General features: G+C 42.0%; 1 protein-coding gene across 1 annotated transcript in view; it reads left to right on the top strand.

The window, feature by feature from the left end:
* Positions 1–572: 572 nt before the first annotated feature.
* cmc1 (C-x(9)-C motif containing 1) overlaps positions 573–20,135 on the top strand; it is a 75,564-nt gene continuing 56,001 nt past the window's right edge. Inside the window, exon 1 of the mRNA XM_073024507.1 lies at positions 573–717. Coding sequence (XP_072880608.1) covers positions 699–717 — 19 coding nt within the window. The 5' untranslated portion in view covers positions 573–698. The remainder of the gene's footprint in view (positions 718–20,135) is intronic.

Here is a 20,135-nt window from a genome sequence, read left to right as displayed (position 1 = left end):
AGAAACACAATAGAATCAATGAAAACCAACACACATGACAGAGAACAAACTGAAAATACAAAAGAAAAAAAAAACAAATTAATAATAATAATAGAAATAAATATCGAGAACATTAGATGGAGTCCTTGAAAGCGATTCCACAGATTGTGGGAACAGATCAGCGATGGGGTGAGTTAAGTTCATGGACCATGAAAAAGCCTGACGGCAGAGAGACATTGCTACAAGCAAATGAATCTCAAGGTAGTATTTGTTACTATATATGAGTACCTCCCATGGCCACTACCTCACTTTTTTAAATGTATATTTTCTGGGTTTTTTTTTGCAGTATTTAAATCTATTCAATATACGTATATACTTACTGTAATTGGTTTATTTCTTCTTTCTATATTATCACGTATTGCATTGAACTGCTGCTGCTAAGTTAACAAAGTACACTGCACATGCGGTGATAATAAATCTGGTTATGACTTGACAATAAATTAACTGTAACTTTGACACATAAGGACGAGTACTGATAAACAGGATTAGTACAGTAGTTGCTCCGGCCGGAGTCGTGGAGCCGGAGAGGGGAAGCACCAGCAGCCACAGCCGCTCCACGGCAGCGCCTGCCTGGGCGGGATCCCCACACCCGCCCCGGAAGTGGCGGCTCGTTACCAGGGTGAAAGGTCGCCGGCGGCCGACGCGTTTGCGGAGCAGCTATGGAGGTCGGCGGAAAAGGTAATTTGAAGGGCCTGGCTCTGCAGCCGTGGGTGGATCAGGTCTCCTACTTCCTGTTATCACTGGTTTCAGCGGCTTAGGGGAGGCGGTGACGTGGGCTGCCGGTGGTCTCACGTCGCCCATGTGGCCGTTTATCTTGCTGCTCCACTCCACTGCAACTGAAGGTTGGACCTTCAAAGTAGTCTCACAAAGTTTTCTGCTGGGGGTCTGCACCCAACTTTGTTGTGAATGGTAGTAGGACACCAACACGGATCAAGAATTTAATTTTGATCAGAGCTGGTGTCACTTCTTTCTTCAGGAAGGGAAAGAGAAAAAAAACAATTATAGGCCAGTTAGGCTGACATTAGTGGTCGAGAAGATGTTGAAGTCGATTGTTAAGGATGTGTTCTGATGAAGGGTCTCTGCCTGAAACGTGGACAGTTTTCCACAGATTCTACCTGGCCTGCTGAGTTCACCCAGCATATTGTGTGTGTTGCTTGGATTTCTAGTATCTGTAGATTTTCCTCTTTTTTTATTAAGGATGTGGTTTTGGGGTACTTGTGGGGTGGGCACATGATAAAATAGGCCATTGTCGGCATGGTTTCTTTAAGGGCAAATCTTGCCTGACAAATTTGTTGGAATTGTTTGAGGAAATAACAAGCAGGATAGACAAAGGAGAATCAGCGGGCCAAATAGCCTAATGATGCTCTTATATCCTATGGTCTTAGTTTACCTGGAGAAATCATAAGGCCCCTGGTCTTACATAATTTGTAAGTTGTATCTTAAGATATCCAAAACACTTCTCTTTCACTCTACCACTACTGTGCAGAAGGAAAACCACTCACTGTGCCAAAGAATTCTGAACTTTTTGATCCTTTGCATGGAGTTAGATCAGAATTGTACAAGATGTTGGATTTGGAGTATTATATGCAGTTCTTGTCACTTCCCTACAGGAGAAATATAAATAAGATTGAAGGAGTACAGAGAAATTTTACAAAGATGTTGGCAAAGCTTGAGGACCGGGGATATAGGGAAAGAATGAATAGGTTGGGACTTTATTTCCTAGAGTGCAGGAGAATGAGGTGAGATTTGATGGAGGGATACAAAATTATGGGGAGTGTAAATCAGGTAAGGTTGGGTTGGGTGAGACTAGAAGTAGAGGTCATGGGTTAAAGGTGAAAGGTGAAGTGTTTAAAAGGAACAATGAGGGGTACTTGAAATACAATGTTGGAAAATGCATAGTCATGCACTTTGGTAGAAGAAGTAAATGTATGGACTATTTTCAAGACGGGGAGAAAATCCTGGAGTCTGAGATGTAGAGGGATTTGGGAGTCCTTGTGCAGAACACCCTGATGGTTAACTTGCAGGATGAGTCAGTGGTGAGGAAGGCAAATGTCATGTTAGCATTCATTTCAAGAGGTCTAGAGTACAAGAGCAAGAATGTGATGCTGAGGCTTTATAAGGCACTGGTGAGGCCCCACCTTGAGTATTGTGAACAGTTTTAGGCCCCTCATAGAAAAGATGTGCTGGCATTGGAGAAGGTCCTGAGGAAGTTCACACGAATGATTCCAGGAATGAAAGTTATCATACGAGGAACGTTTGATGTCTCTGGGTCTGTACTCACTGGAATTCAGAAGGGGGGGAGAATCTCATTGAAACCTTTTGAATGTTGAAAAGCCTAGACAGAGTAGACGTGGAAAGGATGTTTCCCATGGTGGGAGAGTCTAGGACAAGAGGGCACAGCCTCAGGATAGAGGGGCGTTCTTTCAAAACAGAGATGCGCAGAAATTTCTATAGCCAAAGGGGGGTGAATTTGTGGAATTTGTTGCCACGTGCAGCTGTGGCAGATAGGTCTATTTAAGGCAAAGATGGATAGATTCTTGATTGGACACGGTATCAAAGGTTACAGGGAGAAGGCTGGTAACTGGGGTTGAGGAGCAGATAACGAAAAAAGGATCAGCCATGATTGAATGGTGGAGCAGACTTGATGGGCCAGGTGGCCTAATTCTGCTTCTATGCCTTTTGGTCTACTTCTTCACTCAGAGAGTGGTGAGAATGTAGAATAAGATGCCAGAGAAATTTGGATAGGTACATGGAAGCGGTATGGAAGGCTATGGTGGGCGCATGTCAATGGGACTAGGCAGATTAATAGTTTGGCACATACTTGATGGGCCAAAGGGCCTATTTCTGTGCGCAGGACTGGTCAGCAACTGTCAGCAGGCTGGATGGAGAGCGAGGTGCCTCCTAAATGAGGTTGGATGTAGGGGATTCGCAGCCCGTTCCTTAGCCAGAGCCTTCAGCAATTTGGGCATCGAGGGAGAGAGGAAGAGGAGAGCCATCCACAGTACCACCGATGTGGCAGAGAGGGCCTCAAGATGGCTGTGACTCAAAAGAGCCATGGAGTCAGAAGTAGCTACAGACAGACATACTTTATTGATCCCGAGGGAAATTGGGTTTCCTTACAGCCACACCAACCAAGAATAGTGAAGAAATATAGCAATATAAAACCATAATTTTCATTAACAGAAACACTGCAGATTCAGATCTCTGCTGCTGGGTCCTAATGTCCACCGCACTGAGACAGGTTAAATAAGGTCTTGGGTTCCGCTGGGTCCTAAGGTCCACTGCATTGATATAGGTTGAATAAGGGACTTGAGTATCCACGAATTTTGGTATCCGCGAGGGGTCCTGCAACCAATCCCTCGCGGATAAGGAGGGCTGACTGTACATATATGTTACCAAGTGCAACCCTGAGATTCATTTTCTTGTGGGCATACTCAATAAATCGATAATAGAATAATAACTATAATAGAATCAATGAAATACTGCATCAACTGGATGTTCAACCAGTGTGCAAAAGCATATTGTATAATTAAATATACTTTTTGTCATTGGTGGTTATATACTGGACACTGAACTGCAATTTGTTTTACTTGGGGCTGTTTCAAATATCTGTTTTTACACACATGCTTATAACCATTAAGAATGACATTATTGTGTTAGATTCCAGGAATCAACGTTTTTTAATTATTTCATTTTATATATCTGTTGGATAGATTAACACAGGTGAAAATTTCATGTGCTTCTGCAAACTACATTTAATGATTGTCACATTGCAGAGGAACAAAGATAAAAGAGATTCAACAGATTGATCAATAACAGGATTGAATAATGACCAAACTACCGTGTCAGATCAATTGTGAGAATGTGGCAAGTGCGCATGTGGCCAATCACCATGTATTACAAGAAGATATTTTGAATTAAAAATGGTATACAGGTGATGCAGACACATTATAGGGGGAAAACTGCAGAGAAATTGAGAATAAAGATGTTGGGAAAAGATACTTGTATGAACTAAGCAGTGAGAAAACTCAGAGCAATAAAAAGAAAAATGAACAGTAGTTTTTCCATTCTGTTCTGAAAATGTAAATGATGCTGGGGAGGTTCCTTGGAATTAGTTTTTAATGTGTTAGTGCTTGCAGCTTGACTCAGGATAGATATTCTAGACTATTGGCTTTGTATTGGTGAAAGAATAGTGACAGATGTTCAAGTTGGAGTACTCATACTGTCTTGTTCTCTGTATTTCATAAAATATTAAAGGAGGGTGCCCACTTAAAAGCCCCTGTGTGTCAACCCTGTGCCACTCCCAACATCAAGGCAATCTCAAGCAAATGTTCAAGACCCTTTGGCACGAGAGTTATAAACATCTTATCCTGTGTTTTTTGATTTTGATTAACTGGACCTGTCCAGTGACTGCTGTGAAAGGGCAGCTGACGACAAGGGCAAGACCTTGTGACAGCATGGAAAAACAGCTGACAGGAGGGAATCGACCCCAATGGGGCTGACATGGGCTAGCTACCCATGGTGGCAGTCCTCAATGCTGTCTCAGCATGTTGGAGACAGCCATTAATGGCTATGAAAAAGGAAGATGCCCCTAGAGCCTGCAAGATATCTCAATGACTGATAACATGGCTACAGACTTCGTAATGGAATCTACTGTGAATAAAAAGAGTATTGCACAAGGGATCACCAAAACACCAGCAGCAGTAGTGGGACACAGCGTCAGGTGTTCATGTGTGGGTGAGAGAAAGTAACATCAGAAAAGGGGTCGAAGATCCATCAAGGGAGGAAAGGAAAGGGTGCTTGAGTGAGCAGCCTTGCATTGACCTGTACCTCTTGCGAAGTCAATCAACTAATTCAAGTGAAGCACAGTGGCCGGACACAAACCAAAGTTCACAGAGCATTAGCACTCCTGTCATTGAGGAGGTTAGCATAGAAATCCTAGCTTAGGGTCCCACCCAACCACCAACATCTCTAAGGAGAGAAAGATCAAAGGGCACAGACCACTTGAGAAGTAGCCCAAAGCTGCTGAAAAGAAACTTTGGGAAACCATCAACAAGTTTTGGAGCAATTAAATGGAAAAGAAGTTGGATACAATGGGACACATCATCTATTGCCATGGGGAAGAGCATTTTGGAGTTAGCGCAAGGAAGAGTGGAAAGACATCATCACCACCAATAAAGTCCAGGAGGCAGCAGCAGATAGTGCGATTGGTTTGAGAAAGAAGACAGCTGAGGAAACAATGGAAGAAAGCACCAGATAGTGAGGGGGAACGCCTCAACCAAATTCAAGCGGTCATTAAGAGCCAGCTGACACAGTTACGAAGAGTTGAGAACCTAAGGAAGCTGTGCAGAAAGAAAGAAAAAAAAAGAACACAGTTCTATAGACTTTAAAATTCATTAAAGATCTTTCCACACTGGGGAAAAAAGTGAAACTGAAAATGTCAAAACAGGAACTGGAAGAGCACCTGGAAAAGATTCAAACTGACTTGAAAAGGCAAGAACATATGATAATTCAATCCGACATCCCGCCAATTCAGCCCCCCACCTACCACCTGGATTCTAACCCATCAAAATGAAGAGAAGTGGAGAAGGCAGTCTGATGAGCAAGAATGGCATCTGCTCCAGGCATTATGGAGTACCATCTAGGCTTTATAAGAACTCAAGGGACGTCTTGAGGTTTCTCTGGGGGCTTATGAGGGTGGTGTGGCAGAGGTGAATAATACCCAAAGCGTGGCGAAGGACTGGCGGTGTCCTGATTCCAAAAGATAAGGATGCAGAAAACATCAGTCTGTCTTAACCAATCTGCCTTCTGAACGTCAAAGGGAAAGTCTTCTTCACTGTAATAGCACAGAGGCAGGCCAGCTACCTGGTGAGAAACAAGTACATTGATGCATCTGTACAGAAAGCAGGAATTCCAGGGTTCTTCAGGTGTTTGGAACATACAAGTATGAAATGGCACCAGATCCAAGCAGCTAGGAAGGACAAAAGAAATTTCTATGTGATCTTCCTGGACCTCGCCAATGCATTCAGCTCAATTCTCCATGCACTCCTCTGGGAAGCATTTGACTTCATCCAGATAGCAGAGCCCATCACAACACTGGTGAAGTTGTACTTTCAAGACCTACAATTTTGCTTCACAACAGCAGATTTTACCACAACAAGGCAGAGATTGGAAGTTCTTTATTATGTTACGAATGTGCCACAACTCTGAGGGGCCAAAGGATACAAAGTCGCCCCCTCCTTTTTGAGAATCGCAAGATCGCTATTAATTCGGGTCTGGGACCCAGGAAATGAGAGAGAATCCACAAGGTTTGGAATGTGTCCTGGCCTCAGCGAAACAAAGCCACTGATAACGGCCATTGTCTCTTGGAGACGGAATTGTGTATTGAGTACTGTACTATTCATTGAAGCCCATCGGGGATGACCAGAGTGGGCTGGTTGAGGGATTGCATCATCCCAACCTGATTGACATCTGAGACCCCGTGAGTAAGGATAAAAGAGGGTCTGGGGAACAACCCCTTTAGACGCACCAGGAGAAACGCTGGAAATCCAGTGACAGCGTTTTATAGCGAACGCCGGTGAGGGCTTGTGTGCGTCCTCCCTTGCCAGGGGGCGGGCTCATCACGGAAGAACGGCTTAGCTAAAGAAGAGGCCACAAGTGAATGGCCACACCAACGAGACTCCGACGGATCGAAATCATAAAAGGAATCGCCAAGTTTTTCTCCCAAAACTCTCTCTCTCTCCAACCATTGAAAACTCAGCGGTCCCCAAAGGCTGCAGCCTGCATGAACTGAGTGACTTTTATATTTCCATCGGACAATACATTATCCCCTAGACAACGATAGAGCTTATTTCTTATTGATTATTATTATACCCGCACTTTTAGATTTAGTATTGACGACGTATATTATCTGTATATTTGCATTGACATTTTTTGTGTATTTTTACTAATAAATACTGTTAAAAATAGAACCATCAGACTTCAACGGACCTCTCTATCTTTGCTGGTAAGTGACCCAGTTACGGGGTTCATAACAATTAGTGATGACTCAATTCCAACAGTGTCTGAAAAGCCTAGGTAGATGGTACAACACCAGCCTCACAGACAAAGAGCAAGTGCAGAAACTAAAGGAGCTCTTCACCAATGGCCTGGATAACATCAACAAGACCATGCTACCTGGAAAACTGAAGCTCTGCTGCTTACAGTTTGGACTCCTACCCCAGGTGATCTGGACACTCACTGTCTAAGAGGTTTCACTAACAACTGTGAAGAAGTTCAAGCAAACCATCACGTTGTTCGTAAAGAAGTGGCTCAGTGTCCTGAGGTGTATCAGTAACATCAGTCTATGGTAAAGGAATCCTCAAACTACCTTTCACTGGCCTTACAGAGGAATTCAAGTGTTCTAAGGTGCCTCCACGATGACACTCAAAGACTCTTGTGACAAGGCCGTCCGTAATGCTTTTTTTGAGACTTAGCAACGTTATCAAAGTGAGTATAATCTGTTGTTGTGGTACAGCATGTCCTATGCTAAATAAGATGTGTTTCACCCAACATGCAGGGAGAGAAAGTTGAGTCCATTGCCAAGAATACTGATGAATGAAATATTTTGGTGATGTACAATCTTAGTACTTCTTGCGATTGTACCCATCCAGGCAAATGATCAAGATCCTTTCAGATGCTAACATAGGCATTGTAGTTCACAGATGGGTTGATGAATCAGATTTTCATCTTCTTCCTTAATGTTTGATACCAGATACCTTCAGTGCTACCACAATGCTAGATTGTGTTCATTCTCTCACACGGCCATGACCTGTATTCTTCACCTAATATCAAAATCAGAATCAGGTTTATTATCACTGGCATGTGATGTAAAATTTGTTAATGTAGCAGCAGCAGTTCAATGTAATATGTAATCTAGCAGAGAAAAGATAATAAATAAAATAAAAATAATAATAATAAATAAACAAGTAAATCGATTACAGTATACGTATATTGAAAAGATTTTTAAAAAACGTGCAAAAACAGAAGTACTGTATATTTTTTTTAAAAAGTGAGGTAGTGTCCAAAGATTCAATGTCCATTTAGGAATCGGATGACAGAGGGGAAGAAGCTGTTCCTGAATCACTGAGTGTGTGCCTTCAGGCTTCTGTACTTCCTACCTGATGGTAGCAGTGTGAAAAGGGTATGCCCTGGGTGTTGGAGATCCTTAATAATGGACACTGCCTTTCTGAGACACCGTTCCTTGAAGATGTCCTGGATATTTTGTAGGCTAGTACCCAACATGGAGCTGACTAGATTTACAACCTTATGCAGCTTCTTTTGGTCTTGTGCAGTAGCCCCTCCATACCAGACAGTGATGCAGCTTGTCAGAATGCTCTCCACAGTACAACAATAGAAGTGTTTGAGTGTATTTATTGACATGCCAAATCTCTTCAAACTCCTAATAAAGTATAACCGCTGTCTTGCCTACTTTATAACTGCATCGATATGTTAGGACCAGGTTAGGTCCTCAGAGATCTTGACACCAGGAACTTGAAACTGCTCACTCTCTCCACTTCTGATCCCTCTATGAAGGTTGGTATGTGTTCCTTCGTCTCACCCTCCCTGAAGTCCACAATCGGCTCTTTCGTCTTACTGACATTGAGTGCCAGGTTGTTGCTGTGGCACCACTCCACTAGTTGGCATATCTTGCTCTTGTATGCCCTCTCGTCACCATCTGAGATTCTACCAACAATGGTTGTATCATCAGCAAATTTATAGATGGTATTTGAGCTATGCCTAGCCATACAGTCTTGTGTATATAGAGAGTAGAGCAGTGGGCTAGGCACAAACCACTGAGGTGCACCAGTGTTGATACTTATATGTCACTATGTATATGTGACAAATAAAGCTAATCTTTAGATCTTGATTTAGTAAACCATGAACTTTGTGCTGGGTTTGAAGTTTTGATTTTGAATCAAGCAAACTCTAAACAGGAGTAGCTCAAGATATTATAAATGTGACCATTCTTTGTTCATAAAGCATGGAAAAGTTAATTTAGTATGTTGCTTTGAATTGGTGGGCTGGACTGTGTTCAGGGAGTCATCTTTGCATCTGGATGAGTGTACCATAGTTGTCACTGACTTCATGAAAATGTGTGGATGAGCGTGTGCCTACAAAAACTTACAATACATCCCCAAAACAAAAGCCGTGGATGAACCAGGAGGTTCATGGTCGGCTGAGGGCTGTGGCATTTAAGTCTGGCGATCCAAGCCTGTATAAGAAAACTAGGTCTGACTTGTGGAGGGCTATTTCAAGAACCCAGAAACAATTCCGGGAAAATAGAGGTGACATTGGATGCACGTCAACTCTGACAAGATTTGCAGGTCATTACTTCCTACAAAGTAAAACCCAACATCATGAATGACGGTGATGCTTCACTACCAGACAAGCTCAACACCTTTTATGCTCACTTTGAAAGGGAGAGTAAAACCACAGCTATGAGGATCCCTGCAGCATCCAATGACCCTATGCTCTCTGTCTTGGAAACCGAAGTCAGGCTGTCTTACAAGAGGGTGAAGCCTCTTGGGTAGCAGGGCCTGATGGAGTACCTGGTAAGGCTCTGAAACCCTGTGCCAACCAACTGGAGCGAGTATTCAAAGATATCTTCAGTCTCTGACTGCTATAGTCAGAAGTTCCTATCAGCTTCAAAAGGGCAGCAATTATACCTGAGGAGCAGCCTCAATGACTTGTCCAGTAGCACTCTCATCTACGGTGATGAAATGCTTTGGTCGTAGTTAGAATCAACACCTGTCTCAGGAAGGACATGGACCCACTGCAATTTGCCTATTGCCACAATAGGTCTACAACAGACATGATCTGAATGGGTCTCCATGCAGTCTTGGATCACCCAAACAATACAAATACCTATAGCTCAGCAGTTAACACCATCGTTCCTACAGTCCTGATCGAAAAGCTACAGAACCTAGTCCTCTGTACCACCCTCTGCAACTGGATCCACTACTACTTAACTGGAAGACCATAATCTGTGCAGATTGGAAATAACATCTTCACCTCACTGACAATCAACACTGGTGCTCCACGGGGATGTGTGCTTAGCCTACTACTCTGTCTTTACATGTATGACTGCATGGCTATGCATAGCTCAAATACCATCTATAAATTTGCTGATGATACACCCGTTGTTAGTAGGATTTCAGGTGGTGACAAAAGGGTGTACAGGTGCGAGATATACCAGTTGAATGCTGTTGGAGGAACAACCTTGCACTCGGCATCAGCAAGACCAAAGAACTGATTGTGGACTTCAGAAAGGGTAAGACGAGAGAACACAAACCTAAAGGGATTAGAAGCGGAGAGAGTGAACAATTTCAAGTTCCTGAGTGTCAATATCTCTAAGGATCTAACTTGGATGATGCAACATATTGATGCCACCTAAACAAGGCAATACAGTGGCTATATTTCATTAGGAGTTTGAGAAGATTTGGTTTGTCAACTAAAGCACTTGAAAATGTCTACAAATGTACCATGAAGAGCATTTTGACTGGCTGCATCACTGTCTGATATTGGTGGGGGGGGGGGGGGGGGCGGGTGTGCTACAGCACAAGATCAATTTAAGTTGCAGAAACGTGTAAAATTAGTCAGCTCCATCATGGGTATTAGCCTCTTCAAGCAGTGGTGCCTTAGGAAGGCAGTGTTCATTATTAAGGATCCCCATCACCCAGGACATGCCCTCTTCATACCATCGGGAAAGAGGTATAGAAGCCTGAAGGCACACAGTTAGCAATTCAGGGACAGCTTCTTCCTCTCTGCCATCCAATTTCTAAATGGACATTGAACCATGAACACTAATGTAGCTCAGTTTCTTTCTCTATTTTTATTTATCATGTACTCCTGCCATAAAGTTAATAAATTTCATGACATATTCCAGTGATACTAAATCTGATACTAATTCTGTAAGGGTTTTCAGGTTTTGTAATAGCAAGTAGTAATAATCCATATATAATTACTGAAGTTGTTACAAGGCACCTTTCAACCTAGAGTTCAAATTCAGACCTTTTGATTGTTCAAATTTTGTTCTTGGCTCTAAGCCCTCATTATATTTCATTTTCTATCCTCATTCAATAATAGGCAGATAAAATATATTTTAATGGAGTTTGGAAAAGGCAACATGTCCTGTCATTTCCATTTCTATCCTTAGGCTTACAAATTATCCATATTCTATTGATAGTTTGCACCATTTAGGAACATTTGAAATGTTTAAAAACAAATTATAAAGAACTTTTTAGTATCAACATGCTTGTCAGGTTTAATCAAGCACTGAATCCAAGTGCTAATGTTGAGAGCTTCAGCAAGGTCCAGTTTCATCACTGGATTTCATGAGTCCATTGGTGAAGAATGTTGAAAGCTATGACACCAATTGTTAATGGGTAAACAGGTGTCCCCCCCCCCCCCCCCCGTCTTTCGAATGTTCGCTTTACGACACCTCGCTGTTACAAAAGACCTACATTGGTTACCTATTTTCACTAACAGATGGTGTTTTCACTGTTACGATAAAAAGGCAGCGTGCATCCCGAGCCAAGCTCCTCCCCCGAAACTGCATTCTAGCCGGCATTGCTTAAACACGTGCCTGTGAGCATCTGTGCTTTATGTCGATTTATTTTGTGCATCTGTTAGCAAGATGAATTCTAAGGTATCGGAAAAGCCTAAAAGAGCACGTAAGGGTGTTACACTTAGCGTAAAACTAGACATAATTAATCGTTTTGATCGTGGTGAAAGAAGTAAGGACATAGTGAATTTGGCTAAGGAGGCTGGGTTTGTGGAAGTTGACGAAGATGATGTTGAAGCGGTTTTGGCATCCCATGCCCAAGAACTGACAGATGAAGAGCTGAGGAAGAGGAAAGGATAACAATTGAAACCGAACACAGTAGCAAACGGCCTGAAAGTGAAGTCGTCCAGGAACTGAACGTAAAGCAATTGCATTAGATTTTCGCTGTGATTGACAACACTGCAATGATTTCAGAAAAGTATGACTTTAATTTTGAAAGGATACGTAGGTTTAGGGCATATTTGCAGGATGGTTTGAGTGCTTACAAAGAACTGTATGATAGAAAAATGCGCGAGGCCAATTTTCAAGCCTTCCACATCAGCCACAGCAGATGACGAACCTCGACCTTCGACATCGAGGCAGGTAGACATAGAAGAAGGTGACCTGCCTGCCCTGATGGAAACAGACGATGATAAGATGACACCCCAGTGTCCCACCACCCCAACCTCCGACAACTCTGCCTAACATACCATCATCATCAGTGTGCTTGTTGTCTTCCCGATTCCAGTAAGCGAAACGACACTGTTTCTGCCGAGAGCGCTTGCGCCGAGTGTTTTTGCCGCGAGTGCTGCCGAGAGCGCTTGCGTGAGATTTTCGCTGCGGTGGACAGTGCTGCAGTAATTGCAGAAAAGTATTCCTACTTTATATAGGCTGTGTATTTATCAGATCATTCCTGCTTTTACTATATATTACTATTAGGTTTTGTGTGTTATTTGGCATGACTTGGTAGGTTATTTTTTGGGTCTGCGAATGCTCACAAATTTTTCCCATATAAATAAATGGTAATTGCTTCTTCACTTTACGACATTCCGGCTTACGAACCGTTTCATAGGAACGGTCTACCTTTGAATAGCGGAGTAAACCTGTATTTGGTTACTCTGTAGGACCACACGTGTATTGAAGTCCTGGACCTGCTGGCATTTATTAGCAAACTCTCATACAAAGTCTGCTTTTTAGCCTACATTTATGTTAGTGGATCACTCCATTAAGGAGACAAGGAGCTTAATTATTATATTTCAATTAAGAATTGAAACTTCCTAGGTGTTATTGAGATCCATTCAACTTTTTATTATTTGCTGTTAGTAAATACAGAAATCTTATTGCACTTTAGAACCAGAGTCATGTTTATTATTACTGACATGTCATGAAATCTGTTGTTTTGTAGCAGCAGTTCGGTGCAAGACATAAAAATTACTATAAGTTACAATAAAAATAAATAGTGCAAAAAGAGGAATAGTGAGGTAGTATTCATGGACCATTCAGAAAATCTGATGGCAGCTGTTCCTGAAATATTGAATGTGCAAATTCAAGCTCCTATAACTCCCCCAGTCTTAAATATTTTCTTTTGAGACATTTAAAAAGAAGATAATAAATCTGAGGGATTTAAATATGTTTTAGTTCATATGAGAAACATTCTTTAACTTCCCTTTGCTTTTAAGAGCAGGTTTACTATTGTTTTTAAAAGCAAGTTTCCTCTGTTAGAAATTAGAGTTTCTAGCAAATGCTGAGAAATGGTTGAATAAATTATGAACATTTTACATTTCTTCCTTTGCACTTTCTTTTCCAAGGAAGAGTGTTGTCGTGAAGATTCATAGAAAGCTAGTGTTTGATTAACTTAATGCAAGAGAAAGAATATTCTTCCTTCTGAAATCTGGTGTGCTGGGAAAGTGACAGTTTGATGCAAAGCCAGATAATTAAATGTCAAGAAAAGCCACAGGAAGCTGTCTATATTTAACAATATATTTTCTTGTGTGCAGGCTTACAAATGTGGTTAAATGACTTATTGTTGTGTTCCAAGTTTTTACTATGTTTGGTAGCATCTAGCACATTTGTGAGACACTCCCTTTATTTGATATGCTGGATGCTCTAGATAGATAGATAGATAGATAGATAGATACTTTATTCATCCCCATGGGGAAATTCAACTTTTTTTCCAATGTCCCATACACTTGTTGTAGCAAAACTAATTACATACAATACTTAACTCAGTAAAAAATATGATATGCATCTAAATCACTATCTCAAAAAGCATTAATAATAGCTTTTAAAAAGTTCTTAAGTCCTGGCGGTTGAATTGTAAAGCCTAATGGCATTGGGGAGTATTGACCTCTTCATCCTGTCTGAGGAGCATTGCATCGATAGTAACCTGTCGCTGAAACTGCTTCTCTGTCTCTGGATGGTGCTATGTAGAGGATGTTCAGAGTTATCCATAATTGACCGTAGCCTACTCAGCGCCCTTCGCTCAGCTATCGATGTTAAACTCTCCAGTACTTTGCCCACGACAGAGCCCGCCTTCCTTACCAGCTTATTAAGACGTGAGGCGTCCCTCTTCTTAATGCTTCTTCCCCAACACGCCACCACGAAGAAGAGGGCGCTCTCCACAACTGACCTATAGAACATCTTCAGCATCTCACTACAGACATTGAATGACGCCAACCTTCTAAGGAAGTACAGTCGACTCTGTGCCTTCCTGCACAAGGCATCTGTGTTGGCAGTCCAGTCTAGCTTCTCGTCTAACTGTACTCCCAGATACTTGTAGGTCTTAACCTGCTCCACACATTCTCCATTAATGATCACTGGCTCCATATGAGGCCTAGATCTCCTAAAGTCAACCACCATCTCCTTGGTCTTGGTGATATTGAGACGCAGGTAGTTTGAGTTGCACCATATCACAAAGTCCTGTATCAGTTTCCTATACTCCTCCTCCTGTCCATTCCTGACACACCCCACTATGGCTGTGTCATCAGCGAACTTCTGCACATGGCAGGACTCCGAGTTATATTGGAAGTCCGATGTGTACAGGGTGAACAGGACCGGAGAGAGCACGGTCCCCTGCGGCGCTCCTGTGCTGCTGACCACCGTGTCAGACCTACAGTCTCCCAACCGCACATACTGAGGTCTATCTGTCAAGTAGTCCACTATCCAATCCACCATGTGAGAGTCTACTCCCATCTCCGTTAGTTTGTGCCTTAAGATCTTGGGCTGGATGGTGTTAAAGGCACTAGAGAAGTCAAGGAATGTAATCCTCACAGCACAACTGGCCCCATCTAGGTGAGAGAGTGATTTGTGCAGCAAATACGTGATAGCATCCTCCACTCCCACCTTCTCCTTATACGCAAACTGAAGAGGATCCTGGGCGTGCCTGGTTTGTGGCCTCAGATTCTGTATTATCAGTCGCTCCATGGTCTTCATCACGTGCGACGTCAAGGCAACAGGTCTGAAGTCATTCAACTCCTTTGGTTGTGGTTTCTTCGGTACCGGGACAATACAGGATGTTTTCCACTGTCTGGGTACTCTTCTCTGCTCCAGGCTCATGTTGAAGATACGCTGTAGTGGTTCTCCCAGCTCAGTCGCACAGGCCCTCAGTAATCGTGGGGAAACTCCATCCGGTCCAGCCGCCTTGCTGGTACAGATCTTCCTCAGTTGACCTTCCACCTGTGCAGCCGTAATCCTGGGCGTGGGCAAGGTCTCCTGTGAGTGGCTATTTTCCTGTGAGGGAAGTAAGCCTGGTGTGGATTTCTGCGGTGAGGATGAGATTGAGCTGTCGAACCTGTTGAAGAAGTTGTTCAGCTGGTTCGCTTTCTCCACATCTCCACTTATGTTCGCCCCCCGCTTTGCACCGCATCTGGTGATGATCTTCATCCCATCCCACACCTCCTTCATGCTTTTTTTCTGCAGCTTTTGTTCTAGCTTCCTCCTATGCTGCTCCTTTGCCCCCCTTATCTGTACTCTGAGTTCCTTCTGAACTCTTTTAAGCTCCAACCGATCACCATCTTTAAAGGCCCTCTTCTTCTGGTTTAGGAGGCCTTTGATGTGACTAGTGATCCAGGGCTTATTATTGGGATAGCAGCTGACATTGATGGTTGCAATATTCGATTGACCATCGATCACTGCTTCAGGATCATTAGATAATGTAGTGAGATTAAGATGTTCTTGTATGATACAGTATTTAACCTTTGCTGATTATTATATTTAAGGATTTAAGTGTTAAGTAGCATTACTGTATTTGAGGACTTAAATTTTGAGTAGCAAGGACTGACTTGCATAATGTTAGCTGAGTGACTTGATACGAAGAATCAGAATGAAGTTCGTCATCACTGACATATAGAGTCATAGAACAATGCAGCACGTGTTGGGCCCTTCAGCCCACTGAGTCTGTGCTGACCATGATGCCCACATAGTTAGTCCCAATTTCCTGTGTTCAGCCCAAACTCTCCAAGTCCCACCCCTCCATGTACCTATCCAAGTACATCTTAAATGATACTATTGTACCGGCATCAACTACCTCCTCTTGTAGCTTATTCCATATACTCACCATCCTCTGTGTGGAAAGTTGTCTCTCAGGTTCCTTTTAAATATTTCCCCTCTCATCCAAAATCTGTGGCCCTAGTTTTAGTCTCTCCTACCCCAGGAAAGAGACTGTACTATCCTCCTTATCTCTGCCTCTCATTTTAAACACTTCTATAAGGGTTCCAATGCCCTCAACATGCTTTGAGTCAAAGTCAGTTTTAGAATCACATGTACTGTAAGCATAAATGCAATGAAAAACTTGCCTGAAGCAGCTTCACAGGCACATAGCATCATATAAAGTTCATAGTAGATTTATTATTGATGTAGGTATATGATACCATATGTTTCTTGCAGGCATTCACAGTAGAACAAAGGAATACCATAGAATCAATGAAAAACTTCACAAACGGAAGTAAACAGTGTGCAAAAGATAAACTGTGCAAATACCAAAAATAAACAAACAAAAAAAAATATAAATAATATTGTGAGCATGAGTCGTAGAGTCCTTGAAAGAATCCATAGGTTGTGGAGTTAGTTCATTGTTGAGGCGAGTGAAGTTATCCACGCTGGTTCAGGAGCCTGATGGTTATAGCCTAATAACTGCTCCTGAACATGTTCATAGTGGGAAATAAGACTCCTGTACCTCCTTCCTGATTGCAGCAGAGAGAAGAGAATATGGCCTGGATGGAGGGGGCCCTTGATGATGGATGCTGCTTGTGTCAGCTGTCCTTGTAGATGTCCTCAATGGCAGGAAGGGCTTTATCTCTAATGGATTGGGCTGGAGACACCACTTTTTGTAGGGTTTGCTGTTCTTGGGCTTTGGTATCTCCATACCAGGCCATGATGCAACTGGTCACTCTCCACTTTCAAAGATGACATGCCAAATCTATGCAAACATCTAAGAAAGTAGAGGTGCTGCCACTTGCATGCTGTTCCCAGGACAATGATGTGATAACGCCAGGGAATTTAAAGTTACTGACCCTTGAGGACTGAGCTCTTGGATCGCTGATTTCTTCCTCCCTAGAATCCACAAGAAAAAAAACCGCAAATTACACAAAAATTGAAGTATTTACAAGAAAGAACAGAAGTAAGACAAGAAAATGAGCTGTAATTCATCGTATGTCATGAAATTTATTATTCTAAGGCAGCAATACAGTTCAAGGCATAAGTTCAATGATAAAGATGTATTGTGGTAGAAGGACCTCTGAAGTGTGTAGTTTATTAGATTTTCTAGGAGCCTTTCTTTGCAGTCAAGATATAGTTTGTTAAAGTGCAACTTTGAATGGGATCTTAGCCCAATATTTTGACTGTGCTACCCATTATCCAAACCACTGTTAATTCCTTTTGTCTTGCAGAGTTGCTTGAGTTATCTGCTAACTTGCTCCAGGTTTGTGGGGTGGCATGGTGTATAGTGGTTAGCACAATGCTTTACAGTACCAGCAAAAGGGTGAACCCTGCTGCTGCCTGTAAGAGTTTGTACATTCTCCCCATGACTGCATGGGTTTCCTGCGGGTGTTCCAGTTTCCTTCCATAGTCCAAAGACATACTGTTTGATTGTAAATTGTCCCATGATTAGGCTTAGGTTTAATTAGGGGTTGCTGGGCAGCACAGCTCAAAGGGCCAGAAGGGCCTAGTCTACGCTGAATCTCCATAAATAAATTAATTAATTCCAGCATCTGTACTGTCTTTGTGTCTCTGGCATTTTTTATCTTCTTTATGTTGCTCAAGAATAAATGTAGTTATTACATCTTGAGCTTCCATTAAATTGCATTTGCCTTCCTTGGATCCAACAATGTTCTGCAGTCATGTTAAAAAGCAAACACAAGGAAATCTGCAGATGCTGGAAATTCAAGCAACACACACAAAATGCTGGTGGAACATCTTACTATCTTCCCTTTCAGTTAGTCCTGACGAAGGGTCTTGGCCCGAAACGTCGACAGTGCTTCTCCTATAGATGCTCCCTGGCCTGTTGCGTTCCGCCAGCATTTTGTGTGTGTTTCTGCAGTCATGTTCTTCAGTTCAGAAACATGGACAAATAAAACAACCTCAGGGGTTGTTTGTTGGATTTTACAATTCAACAAATGGCCACTGCATTTGTCTCCGCAATACCAGTGATTACATTTGAAAAGGTATTTATTTAACTGCCTTCACAAGAATGTGACAAGCTCTATGTAAATATGAGTTTGTTATTTGCATTATCATTCATCAGAAGCTTTGTAATTCAGAATTTTGTGTGAGACGTGGTTTCACAGGAAAGCTCATTTTGTAATTTGCATTTAGTTCTACTCTAATGGGTACAGCTAGAATTTCCTTTGTTAATTGTGTAACACTTACTTTTGTTCCTTGGCCTAGTTGCCTTTTATTAGAAGAAATAGGAGCATGCTCTGGCACTCACTTAAATTATGGCTGCAGTTCTTCCTTAGACATTCTTCCTTACATTTCTTCTTTAGACATTCTCAAGGGATTGAGGATGTCTTGCTTCCACTCAGTCCTGTAGGTTTGGAGTTGGCAGAAGTCTGCTGTGTGAGAGCAGCAGACTGTGCCACAGTGAGTGATTGATATTGCAGGTGTTTGCAGTTTGGGATGTCCTGCACTCCTTCCACTGCTCCGTGTGCGTAGTGGCCTCCTGAGTGTTCTTTTTCTATTTTGAGTTGTCATGGACCATCATTATTTTTTCAAAATAACGAAGAACCTACTTGTACACACAAGAAATTCTGCATATATTGGAAATCCAGAGCAACACACAAAATGCTGAGGAATCAGAGATGGAAAAGAATAAACAGTTGGTATGTCATGCTGAGACCCTTCATCAGAATGTGTCTGTAGTTTTTATTTCTCTATACACCTGATAATCTCTTTCCTTGACAAATCTCTGAATAGAGCGCTTAAGTCAAGCATGCAGATAATATGATCCACCCATCGGAGTTGACTGATGCTAACCTGTTGAGTGTTTCCATCATTTTAAGTTATTGCTTGAGTATTGAATGAGAAAAGGATGCTGAAATTATTTCTGTTGTGCATTTAATATTTCAGTAATATCTGAATATTGTAAATATATTATTTGAGTAAGCATTTTTTGTTGTTTACATAAAGCAAATGGAATAGCCAATGAGAAACAAGTACTAGCTTTGCTGAGTAATTTGATTTAAAGTTTTCTTAGAAATGTAACTGCTCCAACCAAACCAACTGAAATGAGCTTTGCTGATATTGCGAAAGTAATGCAAGAACATTTAGAACTGAAATCATTGTTGATTTTAGATTGTTTTACAGAATCAAAAGGAAGGGGAGTTCATTTCAGCATATGTGTCTAAGTTGAAGGGATTGTCTGAGCATTGTCTGTTCAGTAAAGGGCTTAATGAGAGATCATTTAGTTTCTGGAATCTTACAAGAAAGCATTCAAAAATGGCTCCTAACCAAAGCACAAATTATATTTAAAAGAGCAGTTAAAATAGCAGTAACAACAGAAACTGCAGATAAAGATGCAATTGAGTTGCAGTCAGGAATAAAAGTGAGTGTGAACAAATGCAGTGTCTGAACAGAAACCTTCCTAGCTGAACAAATTATGTTAACATTGTGGCAGGGGCTCACATACACATGACCAATGCTAATTTAAAGGCAAAACTTGCAGAAAATGCAACTAAGTAGGACACATACAGGGAGCATGGTGGGCGGACAAAAATAAATGGACTGCATGGGGAACAGAATAAGATTTAAAAAGTCAGGTTACCTTTTCAAAAAGAGCACTACTCTGGATGCTGTTGATGAAAAATGTGATAAAGATGAGACTCCATTTCCCCTGATCTTGTTAGTTAAACAGTTGAGGAAGGTTGAAATCAACAAGGACGTGAGCAGGAGACAAGTGGGTGTTTGGCATTGTCTGCTTGTGAGTGACCGGTCTCTCTCTTGCTCTCGCTCGCTGCTCCCAGAGGAAGGTGGCTGCATTTGATTGGTCCCTCTCTCCCGGAGGATGGTGCCGGAGTCG

Source organism: Hemitrygon akajei, chromosome 20, assembly GCF_048418815.1.
Source record: "Hemitrygon akajei chromosome 20, sHemAka1.3, whole genome shotgun sequence".
Classification (NCBI taxonomy): Eukaryota; Metazoa; Chordata; class Chondrichthyes; order Myliobatiformes; family Dasyatidae; genus Hemitrygon; species Hemitrygon akajei.
Note: the sequence above shows the minus strand (reverse complement) of the source record. Positions and strands in the feature narration are given on the sequence as shown.